At 44.5% G+C, this 17354-nt stretch overlaps 2 protein-coding genes across 3 annotated transcripts in view; both read left to right on the top strand.

Moving 5' to 3' along the window:
• cpeb4b (cytoplasmic polyadenylation element binding protein 4b) overlaps positions 1 to 4264 on the top strand; it is a 43955-nt gene extending 39691 nt beyond the window's left edge. For both annotated transcript variants that reach the window (XM_072445745.1, XM_072445746.1), the window contains one exon: positions 2139 to 4264. In XM_072445745.1, coding sequence (XP_072301846.1) covers positions 2139 to 2366 — 228 coding nt within the window. In that variant the 3' untranslated portion in view covers positions 2367 to 4264. The remainder of the gene's footprint in view (positions 1 to 2138) is intronic.
• Positions 4265 to 10428: 6164 nt separating this feature from the next.
• Positions 10429 to 17354, top strand: part of nsg2 (neuronal vesicle trafficking associated 2) — a 118471-nt gene continuing 111545 nt past the window's right edge. The window contains exon 1 of the mRNA XM_072445764.1: positions 10429 to 10588. Coding sequence (XP_072301865.1) covers positions 10457 to 10588 — 132 coding nt within the window. The 5' untranslated portion in view covers positions 10429 to 10456. The remainder of the gene's footprint in view (positions 10589 to 17354) is intronic.

Here is a 17354-nt window from a genome sequence, read left to right as displayed (position 1 = left end):
TATATATATATATATATATATATATATATATATATATATATATATATATATATATATATATATATAGATTATATATATATATATAGATTATATATATATATATATATAGATTATATATATATATATGATTATATATATACATATATATATATATATATATATATATATATATAGATTATATATATATATGATTATATATATATATAGATTATATATATATATATATATATATATATATATTATATATATATATATATATATATATATATATATAGATTATATATATATATATATATATATACACAGTTATATATATATATCTATCTATCTCTCTATCTCTCTATCTCTCTATCTCTCTATATCTCTATATCTCTATATCTCTATAGATCTAGATCTAGATCTATATATATAGATCTAGATCTATATATATAGATCTATATATATATATATATATAGATCTATATATCTATATATCTATATCTATATCTATATATATCTATCTATATCTATATATATCTATCTATATATATCTATCTATATCTATATCTATATCTATATCTATATATATATATATATATATATATATATATATATATATATATATATATATATATCCAGCCGCTCCGCTCGCTCACACAAAAGAGGAGAAAGAATGAGTCGTTCCTTGAGATTACGAAAGCATCTTAAAGCCCAATCTGCTTTTGGGCACGCGGCGCTGATGAAGGATAAGAGCGCAAATCTCAAATGCAAATAAATCTCGCCGAGCGTTCGAAAAATGGCGAGGAAATTGAAAAGTCCGCCAAGGAGAACATCCAAAAATAACTGATATAATTTCCATTGCGCTTAAGCTTTTGACAAATAATATTATCCTTACATGTTTGGAGATGTTTATCCTCGAGTCTGTGCTTTAAAAAAGGAAAAAGGGCTTCGAGGATTTCCTGACCATCTCATTAAAGAGCGGAGATGAATAATGTACATGTAATCACACTATTATTTCACCAAACATGCAAAAACTGTTGAAGTCGGTTAGGAAGTCGACTTTATTTGTACAACGCTTCTCACATAGTAATGCGCAGTGAGGCTACAACAAGTTAACAAATACTTGAAGTAATCGTGTACGAATTTAGTACTCGTAAACAATATTTATACTGGTTTATACAAAGTCTCCAAAACACACACGTGCTGAGCTGTAAATGTATGAAAATGACAGAGAATGTGTATTTAGTGTTCTATCAGGACGACCTCATGCGGCTTTAGTGAGAACAAATCTCATTGGCCACTTGAAGAGTCGATTAATCAATAGTGAAATCACGAGACAAGTTGATTGATTGATTGAAGTCATGGTTAGCCGCGGCCGTACTTTACAGAGGACAGAACATGAAAACGGCCACAGAAATGATCATACATGAAATAAAGGCCCAGACGAAGACAGAATGTGCTGTTGCGTTTAGATCAAAAATACTTAACGTCTTCTATGCATGTGTTTGTGGTTCTTTACAATATACCGTATTTTCCAGACTATAAGTGGCACCGGCCAAACAATGCATGATAGAGAAGAAAAAAAAAACACATATAAGTTGCACTGGAGTATGAAATGCAGTTGCAAGTGTGAAAATAACAAATAATATCACATATAAGTCGCTCCGGAGTATAAGTATAAATATAAGTATAAGTCGCACCCCGGCTAAAACTAGAAAAAAAGTGCGACTTATAGTCCAGAAAATACGGTACTACACTCATGATGGTATTTCCTCTGCATTACTGACCTTCTAACCGGCGTTAAACTCTGCTCTTCCCTCCTGCTTTTCCCTCCCGCTTCTCCCTCCTGCTCCTCCCTCCTGCTCCTCCCTCCCGCTCCTCCCTCCCGCTCTTCCCTCCCGCTTCTCCCTCCTGCTCTTCCCTCCTGCTTTTCCCTCCCGCTTCTCCCTCCTGCTCCTCCCTCCCGCTCCTCCCTCCTGCTCCTCCCTCCCGCTCCTCCCTCCCGCTCTTCCCTCCCGCTTCTCCCTCCTGCTCTTCCCTCCCGCTCCTCCCTCCCGCTCCTCCCTCCCGCTCCTCCCTCCCGCTCTTCCCTCCCGCTCCTCCCTCCCGCTCTTCCCTCCCGCTCCTCCCTCCCCCTCCCCTCTCATGGCGCTCCGCAGGTGGAAGTGAAGCCATACGTGCTGGACGACCAGCTGTGCGACGAGTGCCAGGGAACGCGCTGCGGGGGCAAGTTCGCGCCCTTCTTCTGCGCCAACGTGACCTGCCTCCAGTACTACTGCGAGTACTGCTGGGCCGCCATCCACTCGCGGGCCGGCCGGGAGTTCCACAAGCCCCTGGTGAAGGAGGGAGGAGACCGCCCCCGACACATCTCCTTCCGTTGGAACTGAGCCGCGGGCGACGGGCAAACGGGCGGGGCAGGTAGTGCACCAGTCGCCAATCATTGTACAAATAAATGCACTTTTCTGTTGCTGGTTCCTTTTCGCTCCAAGTTCACCCCAAAAGTTTCTCGTTTTTTAAGTTAATATATAGTATCTATCTATATTTTGGAGAAAAAAGAAAAGAAAAAATGTCCACGAAAGAAAAAAGAAGTGTAATTTAATTTATAAATCAGATTTTTTTTGGAAATATTTTTATGAGTTGATACAAATGGATATATAGGAACGTTTGAAGTGTGTGTTGGTTCTCTGCTTTTGAATTGGCCTGAGCTTTTTACAAACATTTTTATCAAAAGAAATCGAATTAAATGTGATTTTTTTTTTTTTTTTTTTTTTTTTTTTAAACTTTCAATTTATTTTACTTTCGTTTTCGTGTAGCAGAGCTGTTCCTGTCCAGTTTGTGTTACGTCCGGAGGCAAAACGCAACGGGAACAGTGCATTACCGGCTGTCGTATTGTGGAAAGGGTCGGGCGGGGCTCTAGAGCAAACGTGACTTGAAAAGGGTGTCGCTAAAGAAGAGTGCACTTATTTCCGTGTAGGGAGAGAGAGAGAGAGAGAGAGAGAGAGAGAGTGCAGTTTCAGTACAGGAGACCCTCGTAGTTTAACCAAAGCTGAATTTCTCATCACTGACAGACGCGAGGGAGGGGCCCACCGCCACAACAGCAACAACAACAACAACAAAAATCCACCCTCCTCGATCGAAAAAACAAACAAATCTCTACCGCAAATACTTGAAATTTCACGCGAGAAAACAAAAGAAAAAGAAGAGAATCTCTAAGCAACATAACTATATTTGGGTTTGGATCTCCATTTTGACACATGCAAAAACTAATACCTCAAACTCAGCTGCTAAATGTGCCGATCCCAGAGGAGACTAACCAGAACTTACGAGAAACGACGGCACAGTTTTGTACTCGCTTCGCTCCATCCACCTTATTTTTGTATCAATCCCAGGGTCGTGCTAGAGACGGACGAGCGCATCTTACAGTATCTTTAGGGGAATGTACGGGAGGGAACGTAGAACGCGAACGCCGGAGGGGGAAGCCGGAGAGAGCGAGAGAGAGCGATTTCGCCGCCTCCTTTATTTGTTTCGCGGTCCTGAATGGTAAAAAACAAACAAAAAAGAATGCCTGTCTGTTTCGTCAGCGTCTCGAAATGCATTTATCCTCCCCACATCTTTAACGCAGAAATAGACAACAACGACAAAACTCCCGCAATCCCGGAGTCGGCCACACTTTCTCGATTGACCCGCGAAAAGGCAACGAAAGACGATCTGACTTCATCTGCACACATTTGAGGCGTCGCCGGGGGGTTTTCTGGCGCTTTTCGGCCCTGACCCTTCCGCCATTCTTCCTCCTGCCACGTTTAAACTCAGCTCAGCAACAGTGTTTTTGAAGCATAAATGAAGATAGTCCGTGCAGTGCGCTCTACTACTACTACTACTACTACTACTACTACTACTACTACTACTACTACTACTACTACTACTACTATTACTATTACTACTACTACTATTACAACGACATGTCAACCGGGCTGCCCACACGCAAAGGTTTCACCCGCCTTTAGGGAACCAAAGATGGCGGTGCAGTAGTGGGTCACGCTGTAGCTCATTTTCAGTTTTTTATGATTATATTATTCTCATATATTTTTTTATCACTATCTACCCAGTAACTGTCACGCACCTGTTGGACTCTGGTAAAACCAAAGATTGGCCTTGAACTTATTATTATTATTATATTTCTACATTTAAGTGCAGTAAGACCCCGTACTTCTCCGTAGCTCAAAATGGAGGCGACTTATTTGCGTACGCGGCACACACACAAAGTGCACACCGGGGGGCGCCGCCGCTGCCGCCGTCGTCTCGAGCTGCTCGGTCTGCCGGCGGTTGGGCAAAGTCGTCCGAGCGTTTGTACCACGTCAGGGAGCCGTCTACGGAAACTTGAGTCTACACTAGTGAGGTGCCCACCTTCATTTGTGGCGCGGGGTCCGGGCACCAGTTTGCACCCGGACGCGAGTTTCTGCGGGTGCAGTGGGCGAGCATTTTAGAAGTTAAACACTTTGTGAAGAATTTGCTGTTTAAAATGAGAAGAAAAAAAAAGATTATTTTATACATGGCCTGCTGATTTTTGGTACAGTGTGTTTTCTAGCTAAATTATTTTGTCATGCACATATAAACATTTATTATGCACTACTTTTCTAAATAGTTTTTCTTTTTCCAACAGTCATTTTAGGCACATTTTTCACGAATGGGGAAACTCCTTTTTGCAATACCTCAATTTTTCACATTGTGAAAGGTAGCTTTTGTACTTTTGTTACTGAGAGATCTGCATATATGGAGCTGTTGAGTGATTTCAATATATATTATTTTCAATTATGCTTTTTATACATTTCAGTGCTGAGAAATCTTTACAACTATTAGTGCACACTTGTGTTGAGGCGACTTCAGATCTGCAGAGGACAGACCAACGTGAACACTCTGTTGGTCTTAGCTTTTAGATGTGTCAGTAACAGCATGGCGACAAAAAGACAAAAAACATGTTGTTGTGATTAAATGGATGTTCATGCCTTGTAACACGGCTCTACTAGTTGGAAAATGGTGACTTCTGTCTTGGTTTCTTCTCCGTAGACGGGAGTCATTAACTTATTATAAGGAGAATGCAAAATTCGGTTCACGCTTAACGCTGAACCTCGTATCACACGAATGGATGTTTGGTGTTTAGATATTTTAATATTCAAAAAAAATATAAATATATCTATATCTCTATATATATATTCTTGAACTTGCCAACTAGCACCTATCGTAATCCTTAGCATGCATGACAAAAAAGAGAAAATGACAAGTACATGAATTAGCTATAAAAATTAATTGTTGTGGTGTGCACCAAATGTTTCTCGAATATTGCGTTGTTAAGGACACCCTATAGTCCCACACACGATGTCCCCTCCCCCTCCCCCCGAACCAGACCCCGCCCCACGTGTTGAGAACCCCTCGCTTCCCCATTCGCAGACCTCTAAAGACGAGAAACGAGACAAACTTTCTATATACAGAAGTGGGCAGCGCATCCTTATCGAACACTGTTTTTTACTCTAACCTTAGACTTGAGCTGTCTTGATCTTTCTATAATAGACCTATCTGGAGGAAGGGGAGCTTAAAGACTTGAATGTGGTAAATGTTGCAAGTTAACTTCAAGTTGTTATGTGCAATACTTCTTTTGAACCTTTTTCCAGATAAAGACTCTTTGCAATGTAATTCTTTAATGCCATTTTTAATTGCAGACATTTAATTAAAAAAGATGTTAATATGTTTTTCACAGTCATTTTCTACTGTTATTGTAATCCTTTTCATGCTGGTGTTTGTAAAAAAGAAAAGAAATCAAACTATTTGTACTAATATAAATAATTGAAGTTATTTTTAAAACATTAAAAAGGTTTTGTGCTTATTTGCCTATTTTATTTCAAGCTACTGTGATTGATTGCTTTGTAATTATTAGGTCAACAATGTATTTAGCTGTTTATTGGTATATTTTTAATTGGAATGTATAATTGATTTTTATAATTTTGATCAGATTTTTGTTATATTTTTGAGGTGAAGCTTTTAATATGTTAAAGTGTCTAGTTTTTACTAATTGCTATATTGTGCTCCACAATATATGGTTCACATTTTCTGAAGGAAAATAAATATTAAATATTTGTCTGTTAATGATGTTACTTAATGGCAAGATTTCAATAGTTTTTAACTGTATGGGAAGGTTGTTGTATTTATTAATAGCATTTTTTACTTAAGATATCACCTTAATTTTTATTGTCATTTCACTTTATAAGTTCCTATTTTTGTATTTTCCTTTCTAATTAAGTTATGTACTACGGATATGTCCATATTTCTAGGAGTTGGTCTGTAGAAGTGCTAGTGTAAAACGAAAAAGAAAAATCTAATGTTATTTAATTGTTTGCAGCCAACTATTTATAACAGTATGCATAATTTTTAAATATTTGTAATGTGAAATGTTGAATGAAATAAATCTTAACTGTGATGAAAATATGATCCTGGTCTGGCTTTTGTTTCACGGCATTTTCTTTGGGAACTTCCTGAAATGTCCAGGGCCTTGTTAAAAGAAGTAGTTTGACTGACATGAAGTTTAAGTCATTTCTTTGTTTCTATAAATCAATATTATATTTCTAGATCTACAAAAGTCACGGTTTGACTTTAATATTCTTCTGCTCTCATCAGTCCTGCCTCCACTTCCTGTTTATCTCCCATCACCAGCCAATGAGCACGCTCCAATCAGGAAGTGCAGGGCAACGGCTCCTGCAAACGTTTATTACGGATGTGGCTTTTGGTGGCACCTGGTGGTAACATTGTAGATTGCAGTCTCATCTCTGCCTCAAATCCTCAAAATCCAAATTATTCCTCTAACATTAGGTCATCGTGTGTTTGTTGTTTTCTATGGTGCGTTTTACTTAAATATATGCAAAAATATGCACTCAAATTTCAAACCAAGGCCAGTGATGCGTAGATAATAACTCTATTTTAGACCCATTTACCCATAATCGGTAAGAAAAAGTGGGTTTGGCGTTTAAGACAATTAAAACTAAGAAAACGCACCAAGTAAACCAGATTTCCCCCCATTAAAATCAGCCCTAAAGCAAGCCATATCGACATGTGTTCAATGTTTACAATAGAAAACATATTTGTACACGTGTTCAAGTACAATCTGGTCCAATCAGCTCCTTGCCTCACACTATTGTACAAGGGGCAGTAGTTCTAGTCCCTCTGCGGCTCGGGCTAAACGTCACTCAATGTACACGGCCAAAAAGTGATGCCTCTGCACTTTCTGGGTCAAGGGTCAAATCAATAAAGTCTTCAAAAAAAATTAAAAAAAATAGAAAACGGTGCTACAAATGATCTGATAAGCAGGTCATTCGTCTACAGACTGCACCGAGATATTTGAGGCGTTTTGTTCTTGTCTTGTTAGTTGATTTTGCGCACATTTTGCATCCTGAAAGACATTATCGCGCCATAAAACATGTCGCCGGCGGCTGACGCACTTTTAATGAAACCATTAAAGTGCGTCAAATATAAAAATATTAAAAGTGTGCATGATCCATAAATACTGACGCGTTATCGGCCGCAGCAGCAGACGCACGGACGCACGGACGCACGGACGCACGGACGCACGGACGCACGGACGGACAGACGCACGGACGGACAGACGCACGGACGGACGCACGGATGGACAGACGCACGGACAGACGCATGGATGGACAGACGCACGGACAGACGCATGGATGGACAGACGCACGGATGGACAGACGCATGGACAGACGCACGGATGGACAGACGCACGGACAGACGCATGGATGGACAGACGCACGGATGGACAGACGCACGGATGGACAGACGCATGGATGGACAGACGCACGGACAGACGCATGGATGGACAGACGCACGGATGGACAGACGCACGGATGGACAGACGCATGGATGGACAGACGCACGGACAGACGCATGGATGGACAGACGCATGGATGGACAGACGCACGGATGGACAGACGCATGGATGGACAGACGCACGGACAGACGCACGGATGGACAGACGCACGGACAGACGCATGGATGGACAGACGCACGGATGGACAGACGCACGGATGGACAGACGCACGGACAGACGCATGGATGGACAGACGCATGGATGGACAGACGCACGGACAGACGCATGGATGGACAGACGCATGGATGGACAGACGCACGGATGGACAGACGCATGGATGGACAGACGCACGGACAGACGCACGGATGGACAGACGCACGGATGGACAGACGCACGGATGGACAGACGCACGCACGGCTCGTCGGGTCACGTGCTGCTTCTGGAGCGCAAAGGATGAATCGATATAGACCACGGACCGTGACTAACGCAGCTCGCGTGCGCCTCCACGTGGTCGAACCTGGAACTGTTACTATAGAGGTTAAATGCGACGCTTTTATGAATGGCGCGAGCTCACGGACGTCACTGACACTGATGCGTCAGTGTAGATCATTTCCAGTTAGTGTCCAGTGTCAATTTGAATATGTATTTGTACTGCACGACATTAGTATCACGAGTCGGCAGGATTCCAGGTCTGGGACGATACTTTTGTCACGATACGATCCTGAATCGATGGCCCGATACACTGTGATACATGATACATTACTGTTCGATATAACTATAGTGATACTTTACCCATAATAAATACATAAACAAATACAACACTGTACTTAGTTTTATGGTTCGATATTATAAGAGTCACAGATGAAGTTTACAAAAGTTAGAATCCAACTTTAAATAACTCTGGGGTTTGTAAAGTGCAAATACACTTTATTGTCTGAAGTTATAATGCAAAATGTAGTTCCTTTTTTAATCAATCGGCATCAAAACTGATCTTACAATATTAACACAACGAATGACACCAGCAGCTTTACCTGTAACTTTAATCAGCAAACGCAAAGAACATGAAACACTCACATGTAAGGACTTTATCAATGTATAATATGACATAAGCATTATAATACATGGTTTCCATGACAAATATATCACAACAAAGCCACAATTGCCATTTAGCTTATTGTACAATGGAACTGCATTGATATGCAATATGGTGACTTTAGTAAAGGGATATTTAAGCACACGTGACCATATCAGCCAGAGGTGTGTGTGCATGTGTTTCTTCAGTAAAAAATGTACAATAACAATACATTAACATTGGGAAACACGAATTTTGTGTTTCCCAATTAGGGGTATGGGGACCCCAGAGCCTATCATATTTAGCCTATATATTGACATGGTTTCAGATTTAAAAAAGGTGGCATCGAGTCGGCCTAATTTATTGTCCTCTGTAGTAATTATACATGAATGTTTTAAATAAGGAATATGGTCCTTATGGTGCTTCTACAGTGACACATTCATTTACCTTGTTCCTGGTGCTTTAAAGGTCACGAGTCACACAACTGTGAGTCACTCATTTGTCCACCAGATGGCGCTGCTGCACTGCACAATCAGGCTTTAATTGCGTTAGGAATTTTGGAACATGACTGCTTTCTTGTGATAGGCTGTTGTAAGTCACAGTGTTGTATAATATTCTTTTGCAAATTAAAACCCTAGACTTAATGTAGACGGTGAAATTTTACTTTGGAACAAAAATGATCTAAATGCTGCTTCACCTAAATGTAACGGCAAGTGTAAAAATCCCCCTCATGTAATCCCCCCTTCCTTCCTTGCTAGAATCCTTGATCGCAGTGTGCTACTTTTTGGTCCGTTTATTTCCCTTAATACATTTACTTTCCTAATTTCCCAAAAGCTGCTGCCCGCGGCGTGCGTCTGCGCCGGAGCGGAGCGCGGAGGGAGCGGGGAGCGGAGCAGACTCTGAGGCTTTGGGGGTTGGGCTACTCCTGCTGCTGCTGCTTTTGCTTCTTCTTCTTCTTCTTCTTCTCCTGCTGCTGCTGCTGCTGCTGCTGGTACTGACCGCAGAGCTGCCGACAGACTGCGCTCGGTCCTCGGCGGAGAAGCGTCGTTTCCCCCGCAGCATCATCCGCATCCTCCTCCTCCAGCCTCCGGTCCAGCCTCCGGTCCAGCCGCTCCATCTCTGCCCGCCTCTGCGCAGCCCTCGCCCTCGCATCGAAGGACCACAAACACCGTGAGAAAAAAAAAAGACTTATTCCTTCTTCTTTTTTTTTTATCCCCTTCCAAAACATTTACATGGCATGTGTTTATGTGGCGGTCACGTGTGAGAAAAGCGCACGTTACATTGAAACACTTTTTTTTTGACACCGCGCGACGTGATGTTGAAATCCAACACTGAGTAAAAGATAAATCATGCATATTATATTATATTTTTTTATTTGACATATGGAATGTTGTGAAAAGAGTGACGCACGTGAATAAACTGCTCTTTCCACACTTTCATATCTGCGTGTTGGTGGTGCGGGGTCCTAAAAAAGCGCGTTCCCACCCGCAGGCGCAGTCTTTTCGGCCCCGCGAGCAGAGCACGTCAGGCCGGTGAAAATGGTGAAGTTGGGGAGTAATCTTCAGGACAAAGGCAGTGCCAAAGCCGTGAGCGTGGAGGACGGCTTCCAGAACGTGCCGCTCATCACTCCTCTGGACGTGGGCAGTCTGCAGGGCACGGCTCCGGACAAGGTGAGCGGGGCCCCGGGACAGTGGGGGTTTGTTTGTGGGCATTGTTCTGAGAGGCAGCGCGAGGGTTCGAGAGCCGTTCTGTGGTTTGTTGTGCGGGTCAAAGTGATTCTGGTGTAAGTCTCATTCAGTCAACACTGGGATGTAAATGGATATCTGGAGAGGACTGGACAATGGGGGCCTCCACGAGGTTCTAACCCTTTTAACCCCGAGCCCAATGTGTTTGGGACAAAGAAACCTGAAACACGTTAGATGTATATTATTATTATTATATGTATATTATTAATGGCACAAGGTTTTCAAGGAGGTTCTCATGAAAATAATCAGTGTCATAAAGGAAGATATTGCGAGTGTTTTATGGCAATTCCTCATGTACTATTTGTATGTTTAGGCCGTTGTTGTTTTTGTTGTTGTTGTTGTTGTTGTTGTTGATAGGTCCACGGTCATGCCTGTGCTGTGCCATGTCCTGTTATTTAACAAAAGACAATGACATAGTTGTCAATATTCATCTGTTTGCAAAGCAGTTCTACTCTGATTGTACATGATGCACAATGGTGTTTGGTGTTGTAGTCATGACAAACATGACATGTAGCTCATTATGTCAATCATGAAAAGATGACACGTTCATACTGAAATCCAGCCAATATGTTTAAAGAAATACTCATGTTGATAATGAACATGTCATTAAATGTCTTACACGGCTGGTTTAGGCTTCTACACAACATGCATAAGAGTGTTGTTGTCTGTCAAAATACAATAGTTCAAGGATCACGTTGTAGTTTGACTGGCCCAAGATCTATGTATTCTGAAACATACAGTACAATTACACATATACAATACATACAATTACACACAATACATACAATTACACATATACAATACATACAATTACACACAATACATACAATTACACATATACAATACATACAATTACACACAATACATACAATTACACATATACAATACATACAATTACACACAATACATACAATTACACATATACAATACATACAATTACACACAATACATACAATTACACATATACAATACATACAATTACACACAATACATACAATTACACATATACAATACATACAATTACACACAATACATACAATTACACACAATACATACAATTACACATATACAATACATACAATTACACACAATACATACAATTACACATATACAATACATACAATTACACACAATACATACAATTACACATATACAATACATACAATTACACACAATACATACAATTACACATATACAATACATACAATTACACACAATACATACAATTACACATATACAATACATACAATTACACACAATACATACAATTACACATATACAATACATACAATTACACACAATACATACAATTACACATATACAATACATACAATTACACACAATACATACAATTACACATATACAATACATACAATTACACACAATACATACAATTACACATATACAATACATACAATTACACACAATACATACAATTACACATATACAATACATACAATTACACACAATACATACAATTACACATATACAATACATACAATTACACACAATACATACAATTACACATATACAATACATACAATTACACACAATACATACAATTACACATATACAATACATACAATTACACACAATACATACAATTACACATATACAATACATACAATTACACACAATACATACAATTACACATATACAATACATACAATTACACACAATACATACAATTACACATATACAATACATACAATTACACACAATACATACAATTACACATATACAATACATACATTTACACACAATACATACAATTACACACAATACATACAATTACACACAATACATACAATTACACATATACATGCAGAAAATACACACTTCTGTCATTTCATGGTTTAACTGACATAAGCAGCACATCTTTACATTCCTCTTACTGTGCTCTCCCCCTCCCCCCTCTCCCTCTCTCCTCCTCCCCCCTCTCCCTTTCTCCTCCCCCCTCTCCCTCTCTCCTCCTCCCCCCTCTCCCTCCCCATCTCCTCCTCTCTCCTCCCCCCTCTCCCTCTCTCCTCCCCCCTCTCCCTCTCTCCTCCTCCCCCCTCTCTCCTCCTTTCTCCCCCCTCTCCCTCTCTCCTCCTCCCCCCTCTCTCCTCCTTTCTCCCCCCTCTCCCTCTCTCCTCCTCTGTCCCTCTCTCATCCTCTCCTCCTCTCTCCTCCTCTCTCCCTCCCCCTCTCCTCTTCCCTCCCCATCTCCTCTCTCCCCCTCTCCCTCTCTCCTCCTCCCCCCTCGCTCCTCCTCTCTCCCCCCTCTCCCTCTCTCCCTCCCTCTCTCCTCCATTCATCTCCCGTCTGACGCCTGCTCCTCTGTTTTCCTGCTGAGATTAGGAGGCAGATTTGGAGCCAGACACACATAATTCATCATCTCGACGTCCCATAGTAACTCCGGCGCGCTCGTTAATCCAGTTACCACGGCGAGGAGGGGCGACCGGGGGGGCAGCCGATTGGTCCATTCACTCAAGGTGCGCGGCGTAAAAAGTGAATTATTAAGTATGGCCCGAAGACGATATTTGGCTTTCAAAGTGTCATTAAAGTATTAGCGAAGCAGGACTAAGACCGGACTAAACCAAGGCTCAGACCAACTAAAGTGAGATGTGGTAGCGAGCAGTGATATAACGAGCACTGATCATGTTTTTGTTTCCTCACTTCTGTGCCATAGTTTGAGAAGTGGATTGTTAAATAATCAGACAGTTTGAAGGAGAGAGGGCTGGTCTCTGCAGCTGTGAGCGCTCTGTCATTTTCATTTCACTCCTGCATCATTCAAACAGAAAGGACTGGCTTGTCTGGGCAATATTTACATATATAGAAGTAATTAGTCCATTAGGTGACGGGTCAGACAAAGATCGGTTCAGAAGCCTCTTATGACGACGACACAATCAAGGCAGTTCACGTCGCCCGGATCGGCGTCACCGGGGCCCCATCCTGGAGCCAGGCCTGGGATGGGTGCTCCATGGCGAGCGCCTGGTGGCCGGGTCTTACCCCACGGGGCCCGGCCGGGCACAGCCCGAAAGAGCGACGTGGGGCCGCCCTCCCGTGGGCCCACCACCCGCAGGAGGATCCATAAGGGGCCGGTGCAGAGAGATCTGGGCGGCAGTCGACGGCAGGGGCCTCGGCGACCAGATCTCCAGACAAAGAGACTAACTCTGGGGACATGGAATGTCACCTCGCTGGGGGGGAAAGAGCCTGAGCTTGTGCGGGAGGTTGAGCGATACCGACTAGATATAGTCGGCCTCACCTCCACGCACAGTTTGGGCTCTGGAACCCATCTCCTCGAGAGGGGCTGGACGCTCCACTTCTCTGGTGTTGCCCGCGGGGAGAGGCGGCGGGCTGGTGTGGGCTTGCTGATAGCCCCTCAGCTCAGCCGCCACGTGTTGGAGTTTACCCCGGTGAACGAGAGGGTCGCGTCCCTCCGCCTTCGGGTGGGGGACAGGTCTCTCACTGTTGTGGCGGCCTACGGGCCGAACAGCAGTGCAGAGTACCCGGCCTTCTTGGAGTCCTTGGGAGGGGTACTGGACAGTGCACCGACCGGGGACTCCGTTGTTCTACTGGGGGACTTCAACGCCCACGTGGGCAATGACAGTGACACCTGGAGAGGGGTGATCGGGAAGAACGGCTTCCCCGATCTGAACCCGAGCGGTGTTCAGTTATTGGACTTCTGTGCTAGCCACGGATTGTCCATAACGAACACCATGTTCAAGCACAAGGGTGTCCATCAGTGCACGTGGCACCAGGACACCCTAGGCCGGAGGTCAATGATCGACTTAGTTGTCGTGTCATCAGACCTCCGGCCGCGTGTCTTGGACACTCGGGTGAAGAGAGGGGCAGAGTTGTCAACCGATCACCACCTGGTGGTGAGTTGGATCCGCTGGCGGAGGAGGAAGCCGGACAGACTTGGCAGACCCAAGCGCATTGTGAGGGTCTGTTGGGAACGTCTAGTGGAGCCCTCTGTCAGTAGGGTATTCAACTCGCACCTCCGGGAGAGCTTCTCCCATGTCCCGGGGGAGGCTGGGGACATTGAGTCCGAGTGGACCATGTTCTCCGCCTCCATTGTTGATGCGGCTGCGCGGAGCTGTGGTCGCAAGGTCTCCGGTGCCTGTCGTGGCGGCAACCCCCGAACCCGGTGGTGGACACCGGAAGTAAGGGATGCCGTCAGACTAAAGAAGGAGGCCTATCAGGCCACTCTGGCTTGTAGGTCTCCGGAGGTCATCGACGGGTATCGGCAGGCCAAGCGAGCCGCGGCTCGTGCTGTCGCAGAGGCAAAAACCCGGGCCTGGGAGGAGTTCGGGGAGGCCATGGAGGAGGACTATCGGTCGGCACCAAAGAAATTCTGGCAAACCGTCCGGCGCCTCAGGAAGGGGAAGCAGTGTCTCACAAACACCGTTTACGGTGCGGGTGGAGGCCTGCTGACCTCGACTGGGGATGTCGTCGGACGGTGGAAGGAATACTTTGAGGATCTCCTTAATCCCTCAGTCACGTCTTCTGAAGAGGAAGTAGAGACCGGGGACTCGGAGGCTGGCTCATCCATCACCCAAGCTGAAGTCACTGAGGTTGTCCGCAAACTCCTCGGTGGCAGGGCTCCGGGGGTGGATGAGATCCGCCCTGAGTACCTAAAGTATCTGGATGTTGTAGGACTGTCTTGGTTGACACGTCTCTGCAACATCGCGTGGCGTTCGGGGACCGTGCCTCTGGACTGGCAGACCGGGGTGGTGGTCCCTCTGTTCAAGAAGGGGGACCGGAGGGTGTGTTCCAACTACAGAGGGATCACACTCCTCAGCCTCCCGGGTAAGGTCTATTCCAAGGTACTGGAGAGGAGAATCCGACCGATAGTCGAACCTCGGATTCAGGAGGAGCAGAGTGGTTTTCGTCCCGGTCGTGGAACACTGGACCAGCTCTATACCCTCCATCGGGTGCTCGAGGGTTCATGGGAGTTTGCCCAACCAGTCCACATGTGCTTTGTGGATCTGGAGAAGGCTTTCGACCGTGTCCCTCGGGGTGTCCTTTGGGGGGTGCTCCGGGAGTACGGGGTCCGGGGCCCTTTGCTCAGGGCTGTCCGGTCCCTGTATGACCGGAGCAGGAGCTGTGTTCGCATTGCCGGCAGTAAGTCAGACCTGTTCCCAGTGCATGTTGGACTCCGCCAGGGCTGCCCTGTGTCACCGGTTCTGTTCATAATTTTTATGGACAGAATTTCTAGGCGCAGTCAGGGGTCGGAGGGGGTCCGGTTTGGGGACCACAGGATCTCATCTCTGCTGTTTGCAGACGATGTTGTCCTGATGGCTCCATCAAACCCGGACCTGCAACATGCACTGGGACGGTTTGCAGCCGAGTGTGAAGCGGCTGGGATGAGAATCAGCACCTCCAAATCCGAGGCCATGGTTCTCGACCGGAAAAAGGTGGCTTGCCCTCTCCAGGTGGGTGGGGTGTCCTTGCCCCAAGTGGAGGAGTTCAAGTATCTCGGGGTCTTGTTCACGAGTGAGGGAAGGATGGAGCGTGAGATCGACAGGCGGATCGGTGCAGCGGCTGCAGTGATGCAGTCGCTGCATCGGACCGTTGTGGTAAAGAGGGAGCTGAGCCGAAAGGCAAAGCTCTCTATTTACCGGTCGGTCTACGTTCCTGACCTCACCTATGGTCATGAGCTTTGGGTAGTGACCGAAAGAACAAGATCGCGGATACAAGCGGTCGAAATGAGTTTCCTCCGCCGTGTGGCTGGGCGCTCCCTTAGAGATAAGGTGAGGAGCTCGGCCACACGGGGGGAGCTCGGAGTAGAGCCGCTGCTCCTCCACGTCGAGAGGAGCCAGCTGAGGTGGCTCGGGCATCTGTTCCGGATGCCTCCTGGGCGCCTCCCTCGGGAGGTGTTTCAGGCATGTCCCACCGGGAAGAGGCCCCGGGGAAGACCCAGGACACGCTGGAGAGACTATGTCTCTCGGCTGGCCTGGGAACGCCTCGGGATCCCCCTGGAGGAGTTAGAGGAAGTGTCTGGGGAGAAGGAAGTCTGGGAGTCCCTGCTCAGACTGCTGCCCCCGCGACCCGGCCCCGGATAAAGCGGCAGAAGATGGATGGATGGATGGAGAAGTAATTAGTAATGGCATAAAATGAATATACTTTAGAAATTGACTTGGGGAAACAATAATGGATGATAATAAGCATTTAGTAATCAGTCTTTCTGCTGCTCTTATAGTCAGCCTGATGTGCTTTTCATCAGTGTAATAAATGTTTTTTTACACTAAATGTTAGACTGGAATATTCTGTGTCCGTGCAAAGCAACTATTTGGATATTATCTTGTACAGTAATGTGTAGTAGCCATTTATTATGCCTTAAAATGTCCTTTTAAAGTGGACATATTATGCTTTATTGTGGCTTTAATTGGCATTTAACATGCTTTTGGTCGCCTTGGCATTAGTATTTCACTTTTTCTAATTTAAAATAAGGCCTGCTTTGGAAAACAACACTTAAAACTACACCTTTGTTTCCATCACGCTATTTAAATGTATGAAGCCATTAGGCAACGTGACTGCTGAGTTATTGGAGCCACATGTTCATTGCAAATTGCAGTAATGCTCAGAACAAGTCCGGTGATGGTCTATGGACTTAGAAGCTCAGGAAGCGTTCAAGTTTCTGATCGTTGTGATTTATGAGCGCTTGGAGAAGACAGGATTATTAAACCAGCTCCAATTTAAC

The sequence above is a fragment of the Eucyclogobius newberryi genome, unplaced genomic scaffold (assembly GCF_026437365.1).
Source record: "Eucyclogobius newberryi isolate DKJ021-1_F unplaced genomic scaffold, fEucNew1.0.hap1 SCAF_15, whole genome shotgun sequence".
NCBI classification, from domain to species: Eukaryota; Metazoa; Chordata; class Actinopteri; order Gobiiformes; family Gobiidae; genus Eucyclogobius; species Eucyclogobius newberryi.
Note: the sequence above shows the minus strand (reverse complement) of the source record. Positions and strands in the feature narration are given on the sequence as shown.